Here is a 17,341-nt window from a genome sequence, read left to right on the forward strand (position 1 = left end):
CTGCTATGACTCTTACCGACATTCATCATCGACTTGCGTAACTTTTTATTTTCACTCCACCCAATGTTGGTGAAAAACCCACGACGAGAGAGGATGCACAGAACTTCGGTCCGGTAAAAGCCGCATCTCATTTTAGATTCAGCAAATTTCTCTTAATTTCCCATGTGCCCCTTGAAAGAAAAACTCGTGGTCCCATCGGAGCTCTCTAACCTGATTATTACGACGGATGTCTGTATGTCTGGTAGCTTCCACAGCGTAACAGAAAATAATCTAATTTTAAACTGCATGCAACTCCCACTCATCCTGGCGTGCAGTCGGTGAAAATATCATTTGGTTTTGTTATACACCAGTAAGTCAGTTGGCAAGCTACGGATGGCGGGGTAAAGTGTGGGTACACGCACCTCTTCCAACACTTTATATTAGTTTTTTTCTTCCACATCACATCCCATTACATTGTTCGCTCTCAAGAGAAAGGGAGTACAACTCGGAGGTGCGAAGAGAAGACGACCGGGAAGGGCAATAGCCACGCGGTGAGCCTGTGCCAAATTCCACCCCCAAGCTGTGATCCTCGATATAAAGGTATTATCTGCCAATTAATGGGAGGAAACTGAAGCACCCAGAGAAAAGCCCTCGCTTACTCCAGAGCTGGACTACAGGCACGCATAGCCACCAGCACCCAGCTAATGACTGGGTGTTGGAAAAAACTACAATGCAACACCGCCCCCTACTGTCAGGCTTTGTTCATTTGCAGCCAGTGGTGTCGTCCACCTCTTGTGCTGCATAAAGACAGCTACCACAGTGGGTCCCCATGTCGAGACTGCAGTAGGGCGCTGGAATGGTTGGGATGTGATGTAAAGTGCTTGAAGTTGCCAAGGTATTAAGATGCCCGAATAATGCAAAACCTTAGCTTAGAATCACCTGATTTGATCTTCTGCCTGACAAGGTGCAGCATGATCAATGGCCTCCATCTCCTCCTCTGCATGCCACTCCACTCCTCCTTGTCTGCTCGCCCTCTCTTCTCTTGTGGCGTCTTCATTTCCGTTGTCCGGCACTTGGTCCGTCGGTCTCCTCCAGCCACAGGTGGCCCAGCTGGACATCCTCTGGATGAGGTCAAACTCCTTTGGGCCCAGGCCCTGCTCGGACAAAGACAGCAACATACACACTGGAGCATTACCGGCGTCTGTGTGAAAGCACCAACGCAATTGCTTGTGAATACAATTAACAGTTTTTAACGGCTTAAACAACACTGGAACACATTAGTCTGGGAATTCCATACATAGGCTGCTGCACAAAATTACTTCCTGTCTATTCTTTAAAATGTAAAACGAACTTTCTATTTTTATCATAATCTTTGCTTACCATTCCTCCCCAAGGAAGTATATTTTTTTTATTTTAAGTTTCATGAAAATGAGTTTTACAGCCCAGGGACAACTAGGGCAGCCCTTCACTACAGTCCCAGGGACAAGCCCTTGTGGCAGAAGAGGCCCGTTGGAGGCAGTGCGGAGCGAGGATGTCTGGAAAAGGGCAGGAGGAAGCATGGGATGGCAGATGTGACGAGCAGGGAATGTTGATGTGCTCAGGGGGTGAGCAGGGAGAGGAGTTTGTGCGCTCAGGCTGTGGTCCCACTCCGACGCAGCGTCGCCCACGGCAGGGCGGGCTGCTTTAAAATGGGACGTTTGCTTTGGCTGTGACCTGTGACCCCGAGCCACCCACATGTAACGAGGGGCCGGGCTAATCAAGTTTGGTCCAGCCAAAATAGATACGCTTCAGACTGATTCAATTCACTGAAATACCTGTGGGCCTAACTCATTGGTTCACCAACACCTCATGGCGACCATACAGGAAGGCTCCTATTTTCTCAAGTGGGACGAATGCATTTTTTACTTCTTTCACACCATACATAGCCAACCGTGCTAACTGGAGGTGCAGGATCATAAAACAGGGTCGATCGGGTGGCCACTTCCTTTTCGCCAGATCTAATTATGCAAGGATCTACAACACGTCTTACACGTTATAGAATGTCACCCCTGTAAATGCACTGGTCTCCAACCCAAGCCATTCACAACCATGCGTAGCTTCTGAGAACTGATGAGATCTGGTGCTTTCGGGGTCATTTTGTCATAGGCCAAATTATGTTTAACTACTGCAGGAATTGCCAACTAAAAGGCCATTCTAAAGTACCTGTAAATATTAACATCAGCATGAGGCACGTAGTATTATGGATGAAAGATCAGGTTAAATTTGTGCTCAAAACAGCACTGCAGAAAAGTAAAAACATTCTCCATTCCTTTAATGTGGTATTCTTGTAAATATAAAACCCATCGGTAAGAAAGTAAGCAGACACTAACACATCCATGACGTACATCTGTCTACGTAAACAAGTATTGATTTTTACACACCATCAGCCTCGTGGCCTTATGGAAATGTACAATTTAAGCAGCATTTGTTCATCACAAGCAACTCTGGATCCATTCGGATCAGCTCAAAGCGTCCAGTCATCACCTGAGAGCAAAAATACTCCTTCCCGACGTAGGCCGGCCAGCTGCAGCGGTGGTGGCAGCACAGCGTGATGGCGATGCCCAGCGTGGGGCCCGTGCCGGTCTCGCAGGGGGCCTGGCCGGGGGCCTCCTCCCCACAGGCGGCGAGTCCTGGCGCTGCGGCCCGGGTGCCGTGCCGCGGAAGGGTCTCCATGAGGCAGCGCAGGGCCAGGTCTGGGGCACGCATTTGGCAACACCGTGGTCATGGTGGGGGGGGGGGGGGGGGAGATGATTGCTCTGCATTGCCCAATTACGAAATGCGCGGTGTCATTTGCGGTGTGACCATCGCCATGCTGGGAGTTTCTTCATTTTCTGAAGCTCGCAGAGGATGTGGAGCGAAACATCGGACATCATGGCGTATAACACACAGTACAATTCGTCGGAGAGATCTCTCGAGCGCTCAGGCTGTGGTCCCACTCCGACGCAGCGTCGCCCACGGCAGGGCGGGCTGCTTTAAAATGGGACGTTTGCTTTGGCTGTGACCTGTGACCCCGAGCCGCCCCCATTGAACGAGGAGCCGGGCTGGTTAAGTTTGGTCCAGCCAAAATAAATCGCTCCACAGACAGATCCAACACACCGATTCACCTGTGGACTGTACTCAATGGTTCCCCACCATCACCTAGCCCATTGCCGAGTAGCCGACTGGCAGCGTAACCGCTGGGTGGCGAGTGCATGCTGGGTTGGATGTAATCGCTTTACTGAAATAGGCATAGAGAGAGCGATGACACCTGACTTGCATCTGAACGCATATTGTTCCTGCATAAGTACATTAGGGTTACAAATTGCATTCACTCGATGTGAAAACGTACAGATCCCTGTGAATAACGTAGCGTGGTATTAGCCGCCGTGTCAGCTCAATATACTGGGAGGCATAAGCGAGACACCGGATAATTAAAACAGCAGGAGTGAGAGCCATGGGCATTGTGCATGCTGAAGCATCACGCGAATCTGAAATAAACCCAATTTATCACTTTCACCCATTACAGTGTAGCGGACACATTTGTGGCATGCTTTGACATATTTACTTTCGTCTGCAGTTATCACATTAAGAAGCATTAAGTGTCCCCTGAAGATGAAGCTCAGGCGCCATTCGGCATTTATTTTAATGACAGCATGAAAACGCGACATACCCGTCACGTTTCAGCCAGAAATACTTCCAATTGGGCTGGAGAAACAAAGATTATAATCAGAAAACATATTCACCATCTCCGATGTGCCAACGGCAGTCATTTGAACCAATGCAACGTAAACACGAGAAATCAGCACAAATCTTATCAAAGGAGGCTGTGAAATTGACACCGAGAACATCTGTGAGTGAAACAAGTCATGGGGAATGTTTTCCAGATGAATGAAGGCATCGCAGGGCGTACGGCTGGCACATCCTGGCTCGGCTGAGTCACAACACTCAGTCATTTTCCAAGTCCATTTTGTTGTGACCAGGAGAGTGAGAACTCAAGAGACCAAGATGAGGCTCATTTCCCAGAGTAACCTCCTGACTCACCAAAATGACAAATATAGAACCAATAGTACGACAATGAAGCAAATGGAAATAGAAAGAAAGCCAGCATCAATCCACTTCTGAACGAGAGCCTCCCCACGCCATACGGGTTGTTTGACCGTACTTCGCTACGGTGGTCGATGCCGGTTGTTATGGCGGGGAGTATAGATGTGGGGTATATAAGTACAATACAAATGTCTCTTGCTGCACTACCCTCTGCTGAACACCATATAGCCACGCAGAATAGGTGTTCTATGCATGGTGATCGCCTGTCCAAGCCCTGCTTGGCTTGCGAGCACTGATGAGATTTGGAGCATTCCAGATAAATTGGTTACAGTAGTACTCTGAATTGAGAACTGAAAATTGCTGAGAAAATAATTTCCATGCTCACGATTACTCGGGACCATAGCTTATGGCCACAATTTCTATATCCCTGAGGCACGGGTCTGGACTGAACACATTGGGGATGTCCAGCCAGAGGTAAACACAGGCTCAGAAGCAATCAATGTGCAGAATGGATGCAGCAACGCATCCATTGCAGAGATTCAGGGCCCAGGGGCAGCCCTGATTAATACTGCGGGTGCATGAACCATTAAAATATGCCATCTGCTTCACAGTAGGCATTATATAGTCCCTCTGAAATTATTCTAAAAGAGTAGGGCGTGTGTGCTGGGGTCACGGTCCAAGTTTGCCAATTACCCACAAATTACTTAATTGGATAACCACGTGGCAACATCGCCCCTCCTAATGGAAGACTGCACTTGTCAGTGAGACATGGCACCTTGGTGTTGGCTTTGCCCTACAAGCACAGCACAAATCCCGGCCGTGTTACCAACGGGGTGTGCCGCAGTGCGGACGACTGCAGTGCCCGCTGGAGACGAGCGGCACTCTGGGGTCACTCGCTCACACTGACCTGTTGCCGCTCCACACAGATGCTTTCCGATGGCCACCACAGACGTCCCCTTATCCTGAAGCTGTGGCACCTTCCCTGCGCACATCAAGTTCACGGTCAGCGTGTGGTGGGGGTAAAGTGTGGGTAATCCCACCCATTCCACAGAGGGGCTCGCTAGAGCTCCCTCTAGTGGAGGCCCTTGACATTTTTACTTGCCCAGTTAGAATGTGCTAACATAACAAGTAGAACTACTTAGGCTGGTAACCATCATCTTCCTCAACTTCCAAGCATTCCAATAATGTGATCACAATTCAAGAAACTACTGCATATATTTTTTTCCGTGGTAAATATAGCAGCTGTAACTGCAGGCATTTCAAACAATTGGAGACAACACACAAATGTAAATAAACGGATTCTTAAACACACAACCGTGACAGGTGTATCTTGAGCAAAATAATTTATTTTAACCCAATAATCAATGCATCGCTTCATGCACAATGCACAGACTCAAACATATAATACAGTACGTGGCATTATCCAACCACCACGTATCTCCCTGACCGATTAATCGCACCACAGAGCAGTATGTCGTATAACTATCACTCGAGAGACGTTCATATAGAAGACGTTTTCGCATATCCGCCTACACCTCAGTCCCCAGCGAGTTGGATGTGCGACGATGTACTGTATATGTCCGTGTGTGGCCTAAATGTTTTCCATCTGAAAGCAATCCTTTCGGTCACCTGAAGAGACTGGCTTTATTACCAAGGTGAAGGTGCTGAATGTCTATCAGCAGGCGGCGGAAATCCACGTCCCCTTCCTGGTGCTTCCCGTCCACCTGCAAAGCAGTCGTCGTACATGTTTCAGTGACTTGAACAATACGGGCAGACAAACCAAACAATGCAATCAGTAAATCAATTTCGTTTGTCTCTTTTAAATGGGGAAACATTTATATGCGTGAAGAGTAACCGAATGCTTTCACGATTTTGCCGAAAAGCTCTTAGGTTTGCACGTGCAGCGAAACGTCGGACACCATGGCGAACAACACGTGGTAGAACTCGTCGGAGATGTCTCTCGAACACTCGGGTTGTGGTCCCACTCCGACGCAGCGTCACCCACGGCAGGGCGGGCTGCTTTAAAATGGGACGTTTGCTCTGGCTGTGACCTATGACCCCGAGCCACATCCATTGAAGGAGGGGCTGGGCTGATTAAGTATGGTCCAGCCAACAAAAAATCGCTCCACAGACGGATCCAACACACCGAATCACCTGTGGACTGTACTCATTGCTTCATCACCATCTCCTGGGCACCGCTCAGTATCTGAATGACCGTGTGATCGCGTATTGGCAAGTGCACATTTGCTAGGATTCACCGTTGCATATTCTTACATTTGTTGTTCGAGCTGAAGCTCCCAGACATCATGCAATGACCAAAAACACGCACGACAGAGCTATGATTTGACAACGCACAACCCGAGTGGGCAGTGGTTGCCACTGTGTGGTCCATGTCTGGATCGTGGGGATGGCAGTCTCACCGGGGAAACTCGGGGGCACGCCGACGCCTTTGACGCGGCACTCGTGTCCATTCGCGCTCTTGCGCTACTCGTCACAACAGATGTTGTAAAAAGGCTTCCTAATCCCTCGGTGCAATCAGCTACTTGGCACTCTGGTTTCCTCCCGCATGTATAAACACTCATTAAGGAGTTGGCCAAACATCCAATCAAAGGGCCAGAGTTTTGAAAATAGTTGGCGCCGGTTCTGGCTGCCTTAACGCTTGTCTGTGGTTTCTCACGCTTTAAAACAAAACAAAACCTGTGCTAAATGTTTCTTTTTGACGTTGCTTGCATCGGCGCTGCACCTTGAAGCGCGTGCTGCACCTCTCCACGAGCAGGAAGGAGACGCCGCGCGTGGCGCCGGGCAGGGCACGCCGCACCCAGTGGGACAGCTTCCCCCGCCCGGCGCCAAACTCCACGTAGCAGCGGTCGGCTCCCAGCAGGCCCAGGCTCGACAGGTGGCCCACTATGGATGCCTAGCGATGAATAACACACAGACAGGAGACAGAGAGATCCCACGTGGAGCCCACACAGGCCGTTGTGAGTGGATGCTGTTAGCAAGCAGCACCTGTGAAGGCTGACAGGGAGCACGAGGGGCCAAAACCACATCTGGCTATGGTCACCCCGGTGCTGATGATCCCATCAGGCACTCAAGGAAGCCTGGGCCTCGGGGAGGCCCAGTACAAGTACTGAGAATCACCACCGATGCTCGCCGTAGGCGGGTTTCAAATTCAGGCTGTTGATATCGTCGGAATGCAATGCGTTGACCGCTATGTTTACAGCTCCGCACACTCCGCCACGGAAAATAAACAAGCACAAACACAAAAATCAAACGTATTTTGTATATGAACTTAGAGGCGTTTGCCTGTTCTGAACGTCATCAGCATCCTACAGCAGAGTTATGGCACAAGACATGCCGAGGTGTGCGTACCAAGTTTTCAGACGACTATTAAAAAAAAGTGACCCTTTCATATTTTATTCCACTTAAAGAAAAACATGTAACTTGCTGACCCGCCCATATTGGGCATTTGTGAAAAAGAGCTTCATAGCTCATCGGATTCCTCCTGCAGTCTAAATAAAGATTCCAATACCGATTCCTTCAAGTGTCATCATCTGGAGCGGGGTTTAGTTTCCCCCAGAGAGACGAGGCTATACTCAGCTGCAGGTAGATTTACATTATTCTGTCTAATGCAATAATATTATACATCTAAAGAAACACCACTGTGCTCTCAAATAAAAGCTATGCACTTATTTCTAGAACTAACAACCATTGTTACAATTTTATTTTTACTTTATTTTAAGAAAACTACTTGTGTCCCGAGGCTCAAATATGAAACATTACGCTTGGCACAAGAAATAATGAGATGTGCTTTTACCATTCGCTCCATCAGAGGTCTAGGGGTTGAAGTGCATGACAATGACATCAAGTGCCTGACAGTGCCGATTTCCCCGAGCGTGATCGTGCGCAGATTGCATCGTGAATGTCAATGGCATTGCTCAATCACAATTCCCTACTTCCTATCAGGCTTTGATGGGGGAGTTCAGGCCCATCGAGCCAATATAAGATAAAATTGAAGGGATAATTGTCCCATGCTGCAGGCAGGAATATTCGGAGGTCATCATCAACATCAGCAGCCATTGTATACCGACTGATGGATAAAGACCAGCCACACCCATAGCTATCCCTCAAGGTCCTGCAATGCCACGACTCATCTCAGTGTTACACATACACCAGATCTCGTTGGCTCATCTACGCAGGGCGCATCCTCTCTGGTTAGTTCTCCCCATTGGCTGCCATTCTGTTAAAAGTCTCATCCATTGCAATAATTCCTTATAGCCATTCCCAAGCACACTCACTTTCCTCAATGGTGAAGATGACATCTCTAAAATACGCATGAGAATGTGAATAAGGCAAGGGGACACGCTTTCTCCACACTGAATTAAAGCGACATGGGAATACAGTATATTTTCCCAAAGTTGGAGGGGAAAAAGGCATAAATATTAATGGCCATAGCATTCACAATCTATTACTTTCTGATAACAGCCATCATAACGTCCGATGAGAATGAATCGCTGGGAACGCTAAAATAACTTTACAATGGTGACCCCACAGTTGGGCGCAGGACAGAGAACAGGTGAATGTGCTGCCACGCCGCCACGTAGCCCTGCCCTGCACATCGATCGTTGCGCAATACTCGTCCTATGGTCATGACGATGTCGTACTACACAAGAGATGGTGGTAGCAAAGCTCTCCTCACCTGCTGCTGGAGATGTTTGAGGGCTGACTTTCCATTGCTGGGATCTGTCAGCTCCTGCTGCAGGGCTGGGTGGGACAGGACACGAAGCTCCAGCACCGCCTCTGCGCCTGCCAGAGAGAGATGCATGCCATGCGTCACCCACGCCCACTCTCGCGACGGTTGTCGCCACGTTTCATGGATTAAGTTTTGTGAGAGTCTTTGGCACATTCTGGTCAAACACCGGGTAGGCTGCCACAGCACTTTTGTCAACATTATTGTTAAGCAAGGAAGCCTAAGGGGTATATTTTATTCATTTATGCAGCCGCTTGTTTACATACTTTTAGGCTATTTCGATTTAATTAAACATGTTATATTACCATACAATAAAGCTTTTATTGAGTTAAGATTGATGGGAAGTAAAGCTTTTATTTAAAATCTAAAATGTTTTAGATTAAATTATTTCCACTTTTTGGTAAAGTTAAGTGATGAGCCTGTGGGTAAATTTGTTCCCCACCATAGTAATGTGGAATTTCCACCGCTGGGTCAAGGCTGTAAACAACAGATCATCAAGGTCTTAATGCTCAATTGAGCAGGAAATTAGACTTTTTGACTTTCAATAAATGTAACATGTAAATGGATGACTTCTATTGAACTTTGTATGCAAGTATTTACCATGGAACTTATTTTATTAATCTTGTTGTAGTGGAGGTAATTGGAGGATAAATTATCTCGGTTACCCACAGGCCGTGCAGATTCAAGAACATTTTGATGAGATAAAAAATGAAGTGATTTCATAACGGTGAACGTGCTGTAGTGGTCATCCCTGATCTAACGTGGGCATGTCACTGCGACCCTGTGAAAAAATGGACCCCACGGTTCCATTGCAGCAAGTGGTAGGATATCTCAGGGGGCTTTCACCAGATAGAGATAATGAACACCTTGTTTGAAATTGGTCACATCCAGTTTAAAAAGGGCACAGGTGCAGTCCTTAAATTACTTACCACTGCTGGCAAGACATCTACTCAAGGATGTCTTGAAGTTGGTAGGAGTACCCACATTTTACTCTACCACACACAACCAACTGTGGTGTAATTATTTGCACCACTGGATGAACAGAGGCAGGGGGATTAAGGAAATGTTTGTAGCGGTTCATATGTACAGCGACCTCTGGATTGCAAGTCTAGCGTGCGAATCATGACACCTCGGCTCAGATCCAGTCCATCAGACTTAACTTACAAAGAAAGTGATGCTTACCTTGAAATACACCTTGTACTTTGCTTATTAGCGCTGACATTTCTTCTGCTGAGAGCGAGGATAACGCAACCTGCACCACAACACAGCAGCAACACGTCCTTACATACCACGCACTCAGTGCTACTCTGCTTCAATATACAAGGCTGAATTTTAAAAGAAAACTTCTAAAAGTGTTTTTTATTTACTTTACAACATATTATATATAAAAAAAACTTCAATGTGGAAAGGTAAAAACCAAAATGGTAAAAATAGATTTCATGTTCAAAGCCCTGAGTTGGTCAAACTTGACCCCACCAACCCCACAGCTAGTTAGTTGTGTGTTGAACCAGTGACGTTTAATCGAAGGTGTAAGCCTCTAATGGAGATTAATCAAATTATTTTCAAGACTATATCCATGGCCAACAGTGTCACTTGCTGTCATTAATTTATACACTTGAGCCTTCAACTTGACATCACGTTAAGAAGTCCTACCCACGTAATCTTATTTTATCCCATCACTGAGCCAATGGGCAGATGGACAGACAACACAATTAGTGTTTGTTTTGATTTATTTTTGGTCGTTGCTATATTTAGTGGCTCAAGGGTCCGAGCAGAGTCAGGACGCTGATACGTATGCACGTGTGTTGAACTTCTTTCGCACGGTACGTAGCCAACCGTGCTAATCGGAGGTGCGGATTGAGATCCTGAATTAAATCTGGATATCCGTGCATGGCAAAGCCAGGTTCTCCAGCATAGTGAGCTGATGGTCTCAGCCTGGTTATCAATAACTGCACAAAAACACATGAGATTTGATAACTTAATTTAGCTTATTTCAGCTCTGTAAATAAAACATTTAGGACTGATTGATATGTATGTTGAACTTTCTTTGCACCGTACATGCTAATCGAAGATACGGATCTTTGCGGGGCATACAAAATGTGCATCTCAATAGTGACTTCAAGAGTAGCTCTGAGATAAATCTTCTATGGCCATTTTCTCACAGGGTGGTGCACTGCTCTCCCCAAGAACTCCGATTTAACGTATGTCATGACGCCGATAACAAGTTTATTATATAATTGGGGAATATATTTAATAGCGTTCATCAAGGAGTCAACGATAATTAATGAATTCCAACAACGTACCTGTTCTTTTGAAGGCAGATCATCGTTTTCTCCACAGTTGATATCTCGCACATAGTAAGCCTGCAAGAAAACAAATTACTTAACCTTTAAGTCATATAAACTGCTAAATAGAAGTTAAATTACCACACGTCTCCCTGTGATCCTTTTATTCTAAACCAATGCTCTATTACAAAACAATTCTGGTTAACCAGCTCTCTTTTGTAGATTAGAATTTGTTTCCTTTGCCTGTATTTTTTTTATTTACTTTATGAACTAAGTTTACGGATTATTCACCTCCCAGCCACGTTAATGCAATTTCCCATTTTCTGTCATCTTTTTGACGACCTCATCTTGAATAAGTCTTACGGCCTCCGCACATTAATGTGAACACCCATTCACTCGCATGGTCATAATCCTTCACTGTCCTATTGAACACTTAATCCCATCTTATGAAATACTTATCACCATCCCGCTATTTATTATTCTGCTTCCTTAAGTCCATAACCCTTAATGTCCATTAAGACGTTAATAAACGCATTGGACACTACATCTGAAAGCAAAACACATTTATCTGCCTCCTATTATGTGTTCCCAAATCAATACGTGGACGTTCCATTTATATGCTCCTCCGTTTAATTTCCCACATTTTTAGTGCAGATGAAATACATATGGCAGTTGTGCCAAAATACTTGTACTATGTGGCCCAACCACAAAATAGGTTAAATGTGAAAGTTGTGGCAAATATATTTTTTAAACCGATCATACATTTTATAAATTTGATTATACATTTTCTGAGCTGCATCGAGAGCGGGGCAATTGCGATGCACCAAGCGACACACACACACATGCTCCAATAGCAGCAACTTCCAGATCAGCTCAATATAAAACAATCACATGGTCCAGAAAAATTACCATGGTTAAAATTATAACTCACACTAGAAAGGTAGAAAAAAAATGTCAATCTATGTATTACAGCCAACTGTTGAAAGTCTGTGCTAATTCACATCTGCGCCTGTAAAAGAGAATGTCATATGCAGAATGTACAAGAGCTCTTAGACCAGTGGTTCTTAAGCTGGGTTCGATCGAGCCCCAGGGGTTCGTTGAGTCACTCTCCGGGGTTCGGCAGGGGTCAAGACACACACAGTATAGCAACCCGGTTCGCACCGGTAATGTAGGGCCGTTTGTCGGCCGTCAAAAAATTGGCAACATACAATTTTTCTTCGCCGTGTTAGATTACAAATATTTAGTTGCTCAGTAAAAATGTGTTACACAAAATAAATTCAGCCCACTTGTATTATTCGTGACGTCACGCTCCGCTTGGCCATCATTGGCTGCAGCTGATCATGCCACATTGCGTGATCAGGAACTTGGTGCGCTCCGTAGTCGACTTGTGGCTGTTGTGATTGTACGTCATTTGTGAATTTCTTTTAATCTTTCAATCCCTTCATACTATGTCGAGCAAAAAAAAGAAAGTGGTTGGACGAATACATAAAATATGGATTCACGTGTATAAAGGAACGTGATGGGAGTCAGCGTCCTCAATGCATGATTTGCAATGCCAAGTTGAGCAATTCTAGTCTAGCACCAGCAAAACTAAAGGAACACTTCCTAAAGCTGCATGGAGATGGGGAATACAAGAACACAACGCTCGCTGAATTCAAGGTGAAGAGAGCCAGATTCGATGAAAAGGCTACTCTGCCTGTTCTCGGCTTTGTACCCATCGACAAACCGATCCTCACAGCATCATACGAAGTTGCGTACCTGATCGCAAAGCAGGGCAAACCACACACCATTGGTGAAACACTCGTAAAACCAGCTGCGTTGAAGATGGCGAATATCATGCTGGGAAAAGCTGAAGATAAGTTATCCCAAATTCCTCTTTCAAATGAAACTATCAGCAGCAGAAGACGACATGAGCGATGACATCTTGGCTCAAGTAGTTGCAGATCTGATTTCAAGCCCAGCAAAGTTCAGCCTCCAACTCAACCACCGACGTTTCCAATCTAAGCCAGCTTGTTGTATTCGTGCGCTATATGAAAGACGACGTGATAAAGGAAGATTTTTTTATTTTGTAAGACTCTTACAACAACCAAGGCAGTCGATGTGAAGAAACTCGTGGATGACTTCTTCAGAGACAACGATCTTTCGTGGAATATGGTTTCTGCAGTTTGTTCGGACGGAGCTCCAGCCATGCTGGGATGACACTGATTTTGGAGCGCTGGTGAAATCCGATGCACCACACATCATTGTTACGCACTGTGTTCTGCACAGGCATGCGTTGGCAACAAAAACCTTGCCTCCAAAACTGGCGTAAGTATTAAAAATTGGAGTTGAATGTGTGAACTACGTGCGAAAGTGCTATGAAGCACCGCATCTTCAAAGAGCTGTGTAAGGAAATGGGCTCTTAATTCGAGGTACTTCTGTACCATTCTAACGTTCGGTGGTTATCCCGGGGAAAGGTGCTGAATCGTGTTTTTGCCATGCGTGTGGAATTAGCCCTGTTTTTGCGAGAGTACCAACATTGTCACGTAGATTGCTTCGAAAATTCTGAGTTCATTCTCATTTTGCCATACATGACCGATATTTTCGATGCTCTCAATCATCTCAATCGACAGATGCAGGGCGGTGGAGTCAACATCATCGAAGCAGAAGAAAACCTGAAGGCGTTTAAAAAAAAGCTACCTTTATGGAAACGATGAACAGAGAATGATAACTTCGCAAACTTTCCCCTGCTGGACGACTGTGTAAGATCGAAGACGTGTCTGAAATTGGAGACATTTCTGTACCTGGGGAGCTGATGCAAGCAATTGCCATGCACTTAGATGAGCTCGCAAAGTCTCGCGACGGATACTTCCCCACCAGAGAGTCATATCGAGCATGGGTGAGACAGCCGTTCACGTTTAGTGTTGCGACAGCAGATGTCAACGATGAATACCTCGAGGAAATCATTGAACTTCAGCAGAGCCAGCTTCAACAGCAACTCTTCAGAACAACAACGCTCTCAACGTTTTGGTGTCACCAAATCGTACCATACCCTCTTATTGCTAAGAAAGCCCTTGAGATACTCACACCGTTTGTTACAACGTATCTTTGCGAGCAATATTTTTCGAGGATGGTAGACATAAAAACTAAGAAAAGGAACAGACTTTGTTGCGAAAATGATATGAGAGTGGCACTTGCAGTAAATATTCATTGAGTTATGTTTTGTGTGAAATTCATGTTTTGTTGCTTTTGTTCTTTGAACACAGTGATTTCGTGTGCAACTGATGCATGGTTCATTTTGTGCACTAATAAAATATATACCTATGTTTTGAAGAAATCATATTCTATTTTTTCCAATTACGAAGGTTTCGGTGAATGCGCTGATGAAGCTTGCAGGGTTCAGTACCTCCAATAAGGTAAAGAACCACTGGCTTAGACTCACCGGTTTGGATTTTTCCCTTGCGTTACATTTCTTGAGGTGTTTTTCCAAAACATCTTCATAAACTGTACTGAAAGATTTTCCAATTTTGGAAGGGGGAAATATGCATTATATGTTAACAAGAACAAACAAAACGGTACCTTAACTTTAACATGCTGCTCTATCTGGGCAGGGGTCGTGGAGACGGTGAAACAAGGGGTCTGGCTGGTCTAGGCTGAGGGAGACTCGTGGGATAGAGGCAGCGAGAGTTAAATAAAACTTTCATTGATATTGCTAATGATATATCACCAATACCATGTACACTGGAACGGTGCAGTCCTAAGGTGAGAGTAATAAAACTTTACGTCAAACGTGGTGAACCCATTTCTCCTGCTGGCTGGACAGAGCTGGGGGAGGGATACGCAACTTGCCCATAGCGAGCGTTAATTTTAATATTCTCGTTGACATCAATTGTTCCAATAAGAGCAAGTAAGGTTAGATTTATTGATCGTTCCAGGGAAGCTTTCGCCATTGTTTAGTTGAAGTGGGGAGTTCGCTCAATCACATATCCCTTGTGATCATCATACATTTATAGCATCGCTTATAGTTTCATAAAAAAAAATGCGTGTCAAATCTGTATGTGCAGCGTATGTTAATGCAAGGTACAAAGTATGACACTTACTGCTTTGAATCAAGTGGACAAACGATTCGTCTCCTCTCATTAGCCACCTGAAATACACACATCCCGTGATTTAGACTGGATCATTACACACATCACAGTGGAAACAAGGTGTAAATTTATTTAGGGCACTGGCAAAACTGCAAGGTGCGGGCAAAAGTTGTATCACAGAATGAATGTTACGTTATAGCCTTTCAGCCATGTTCTATCCATTGCTGGATTAAGGCCTCCGCAAGCTCTCGGCCTCACTCGTGCTATGTAACAATCCATCGAGCTAATTTACTCATTTTAATCGCTCCTTCCCCTCGCGGCATTTCCTTTCGGACCCGCTCCACTCACTCCTCGGTGGGCGCTCCCGTCGATATTGGCCGTCGGTCATCATCCCCCCTTCTAGCCACGACGTGTCTTGCCAACTTTCGCTTCACTTTTATTAAATTTGCATCGTCTTTCCCTGCGTATGTTCTTCTGTCTCTTCGTGTAATTGCGACATGCATCTGTTTGGTATCCCTCTTTAGGCACCTCGCTCAGCCACTCTCTCTGTACCGCGGGACCACGTGCGAGCCACGTGTAGGGTCAGCCTTGACTGGGCCTCACTCACCGGCGCGCCCGTGCCCGAACAGGCGGCGTGCTCCCCGCACAACGCCCTGCCCGCGGCCACGCTCATCTTGCAGTAGCGTCGCTTCCTCGCCACAAAGAATGCGCAGCACCCGGGCGCGGGGCTCTGGATCCCTGCGTCGCCGCCACCCGCGGCCGCCACCACCTCCATCGCAGCCGCCCCAGTGACCGAGGGGGGCAGAAGGGAGGAGCCGCGACCACGTGGCCGCCACCGCCACCAACCCCGTTCGACACCGTGAAGTCACCGCCGCCATCTTACTCGGGGGCCCAGCGCGCGTGTGGCCTCGCCCCTGCGGCGCACATTCTGATGACGTCACCACGGCTAACCCGCGGCGTTGTTGCCCTGAGTAAGATGGCTGCGGCGGCGCGTCGGAACGAACCGGGCGAGCGTGCCCGCTGCGACGACCGAGCCTCGCCTGAGGTTTATCAGGCGGCAAATCCACAGGACGATCCCCCCCCCATCGCCTGCTCGCATCAGCGGCGAGCAAGGGAGGTCTGCACTTGAGACGAAATAAGTCCAACATACTGCACATACAAGACAAAGATCCTCCCGTATAGCCGTAACAGACTGTTGGGACAAGTGCTGTTAGCGAGTACCTATGAAGGCGGTAGGTGGCCAGCACCACGCCCAGCCGCCTTTGTATCCCTAGTGGCGATGTTTTTACGGACCGCACCAGGTTCTCATTTGAGGATGAGTCGACCTGAGTGGACTGCGCAAACAACTGACCACACGCCTCGTCACCAGGACCACAGTCAGCCCGAACGCTAGGGGGCGGAATTGCCATGAATTCTCTCCCAAGCTCGTGCACGGCACGAAGCCCGCACGCCTTCACCAACTCCCGTCGCTGCTGCTGCTGCTCGTGGTGGTGGTGCTCGTGGTGGTGGTGCTCGTGGTGGTGCTCGTGGTGGTGGTGGTGGTGCTCGTGGTGCTCGTGGTGGTGCTCGTGGTGGTGGTGGTGGTGCTCGTGGTGGTGGTGCTCGTGGTGGTGCTCGTGGTGGTGGTGGTGCTCGTGGTGGTGGTGGTGCTCGTGGTGGTGGTGCTCGTGGTGGTGGTGGTGCTCGTGGTGGTGGTGCTCGTGGTGGTGCTCGTGGTGGTGGTGGTGCTCGTGGTGGTGGTGGTGGTGCTCGTGGTGGTGCTCGTGGTGGTGCTCGTGGTGGTGCTGGTGCTCGTGGTGGTGGTGCTCGTGGTGGTGGTGGTGCTCGTGGTGGTGGTGGTGGTGCTCGTGGTGGTGCTCGTGGTGGTGCTCGTGGTGGTGCTGGTGCTCGTGGTGGTGCTGGTGCTCGTGGTGCTCGTGGTGGTGGTGCTCGTGGTGGTGCTCGCAGCACGCACAGATGCCGCGTGCTGTCTGAACCCCCCCCCCAAGTCGTGTAAAGTCGGGCGTCCCCTTCTTTGGTTCTTTCGGTAAAGTCACGTAGAATGAGAATAAAATAATAAATTGATAAAATAAAATAACACAATCAAATTCTCACGACGTTTCGGTCACAACACAAGCGGCCTTCATCAGGTGAAGGGACGAGACTGTCTGGAGGACAGCGCGTCCCGGACGTCCAATTGTCGAATAAGATTCTCGAATCGT

General features: G+C 47.2%; 1 protein-coding gene across 2 annotated transcripts in view; it reads right to left on the bottom strand.

Annotated features, from left to right (window-relative positions):
• The window catches only part of TRMT13 (tRNA methyltransferase 13), an 18,853-nt gene extending 2,243 nt beyond the window's left edge, over nt 1-16,610 (bottom strand). The window contains exons 1-11 of one of the 2 annotated variants that reach the window (XM_032965882.2): nt 15,748-16,610; nt 15,153-15,199; nt 14,495-14,561; nt 11,092-11,151; nt 9,971-10,040; nt 8,738-8,844; nt 6,785-6,955; nt 5,671-5,765; nt 4,949-5,018; nt 2,503-2,711; nt 919-1,133 (exon numbers count right to left, since the gene is read on the bottom strand). In XM_032965882.2, coding sequence (XP_032821773.1) covers nt 919-1,133; nt 2,503-2,711; nt 4,949-5,018; nt 5,671-5,765; nt 6,785-6,955; nt 8,738-8,844; nt 9,971-10,040; nt 11,092-11,151; nt 14,495-14,561; nt 15,153-15,199; nt 15,748-15,915 — 1,279 coding nt within the window. In that variant the 5' untranslated portion in view covers nt 15,916-16,610. Of the gene's footprint in view, nt 1-918; nt 1,134-2,502; nt 2,712-4,948; nt 5,024-5,670; nt 5,766-6,784; nt 6,956-8,737; nt 8,845-9,970; nt 10,041-11,091; nt 11,152-14,494; nt 14,562-15,152; nt 15,200-15,747 lie in introns of both variants that reach the window. The other variant, XM_032965884.2, reaches the window with a different exon arrangement.
• Nucleotides 16,611-17,341: the final 731 nt, after the last annotated feature.

Source organism: Petromyzon marinus, chromosome 35, assembly GCF_048934315.1.
Source record: "Petromyzon marinus isolate PM22_M1 ecotype Great Lakes invasive population chromosome 35, UKy_Petmar_22M1.pri1.0, whole genome shotgun sequence".
Taxonomy (NCBI): domain Eukaryota; kingdom Metazoa; phylum Chordata; class Hyperoartia; order Petromyzontiformes; family Petromyzontidae; genus Petromyzon; species Petromyzon marinus.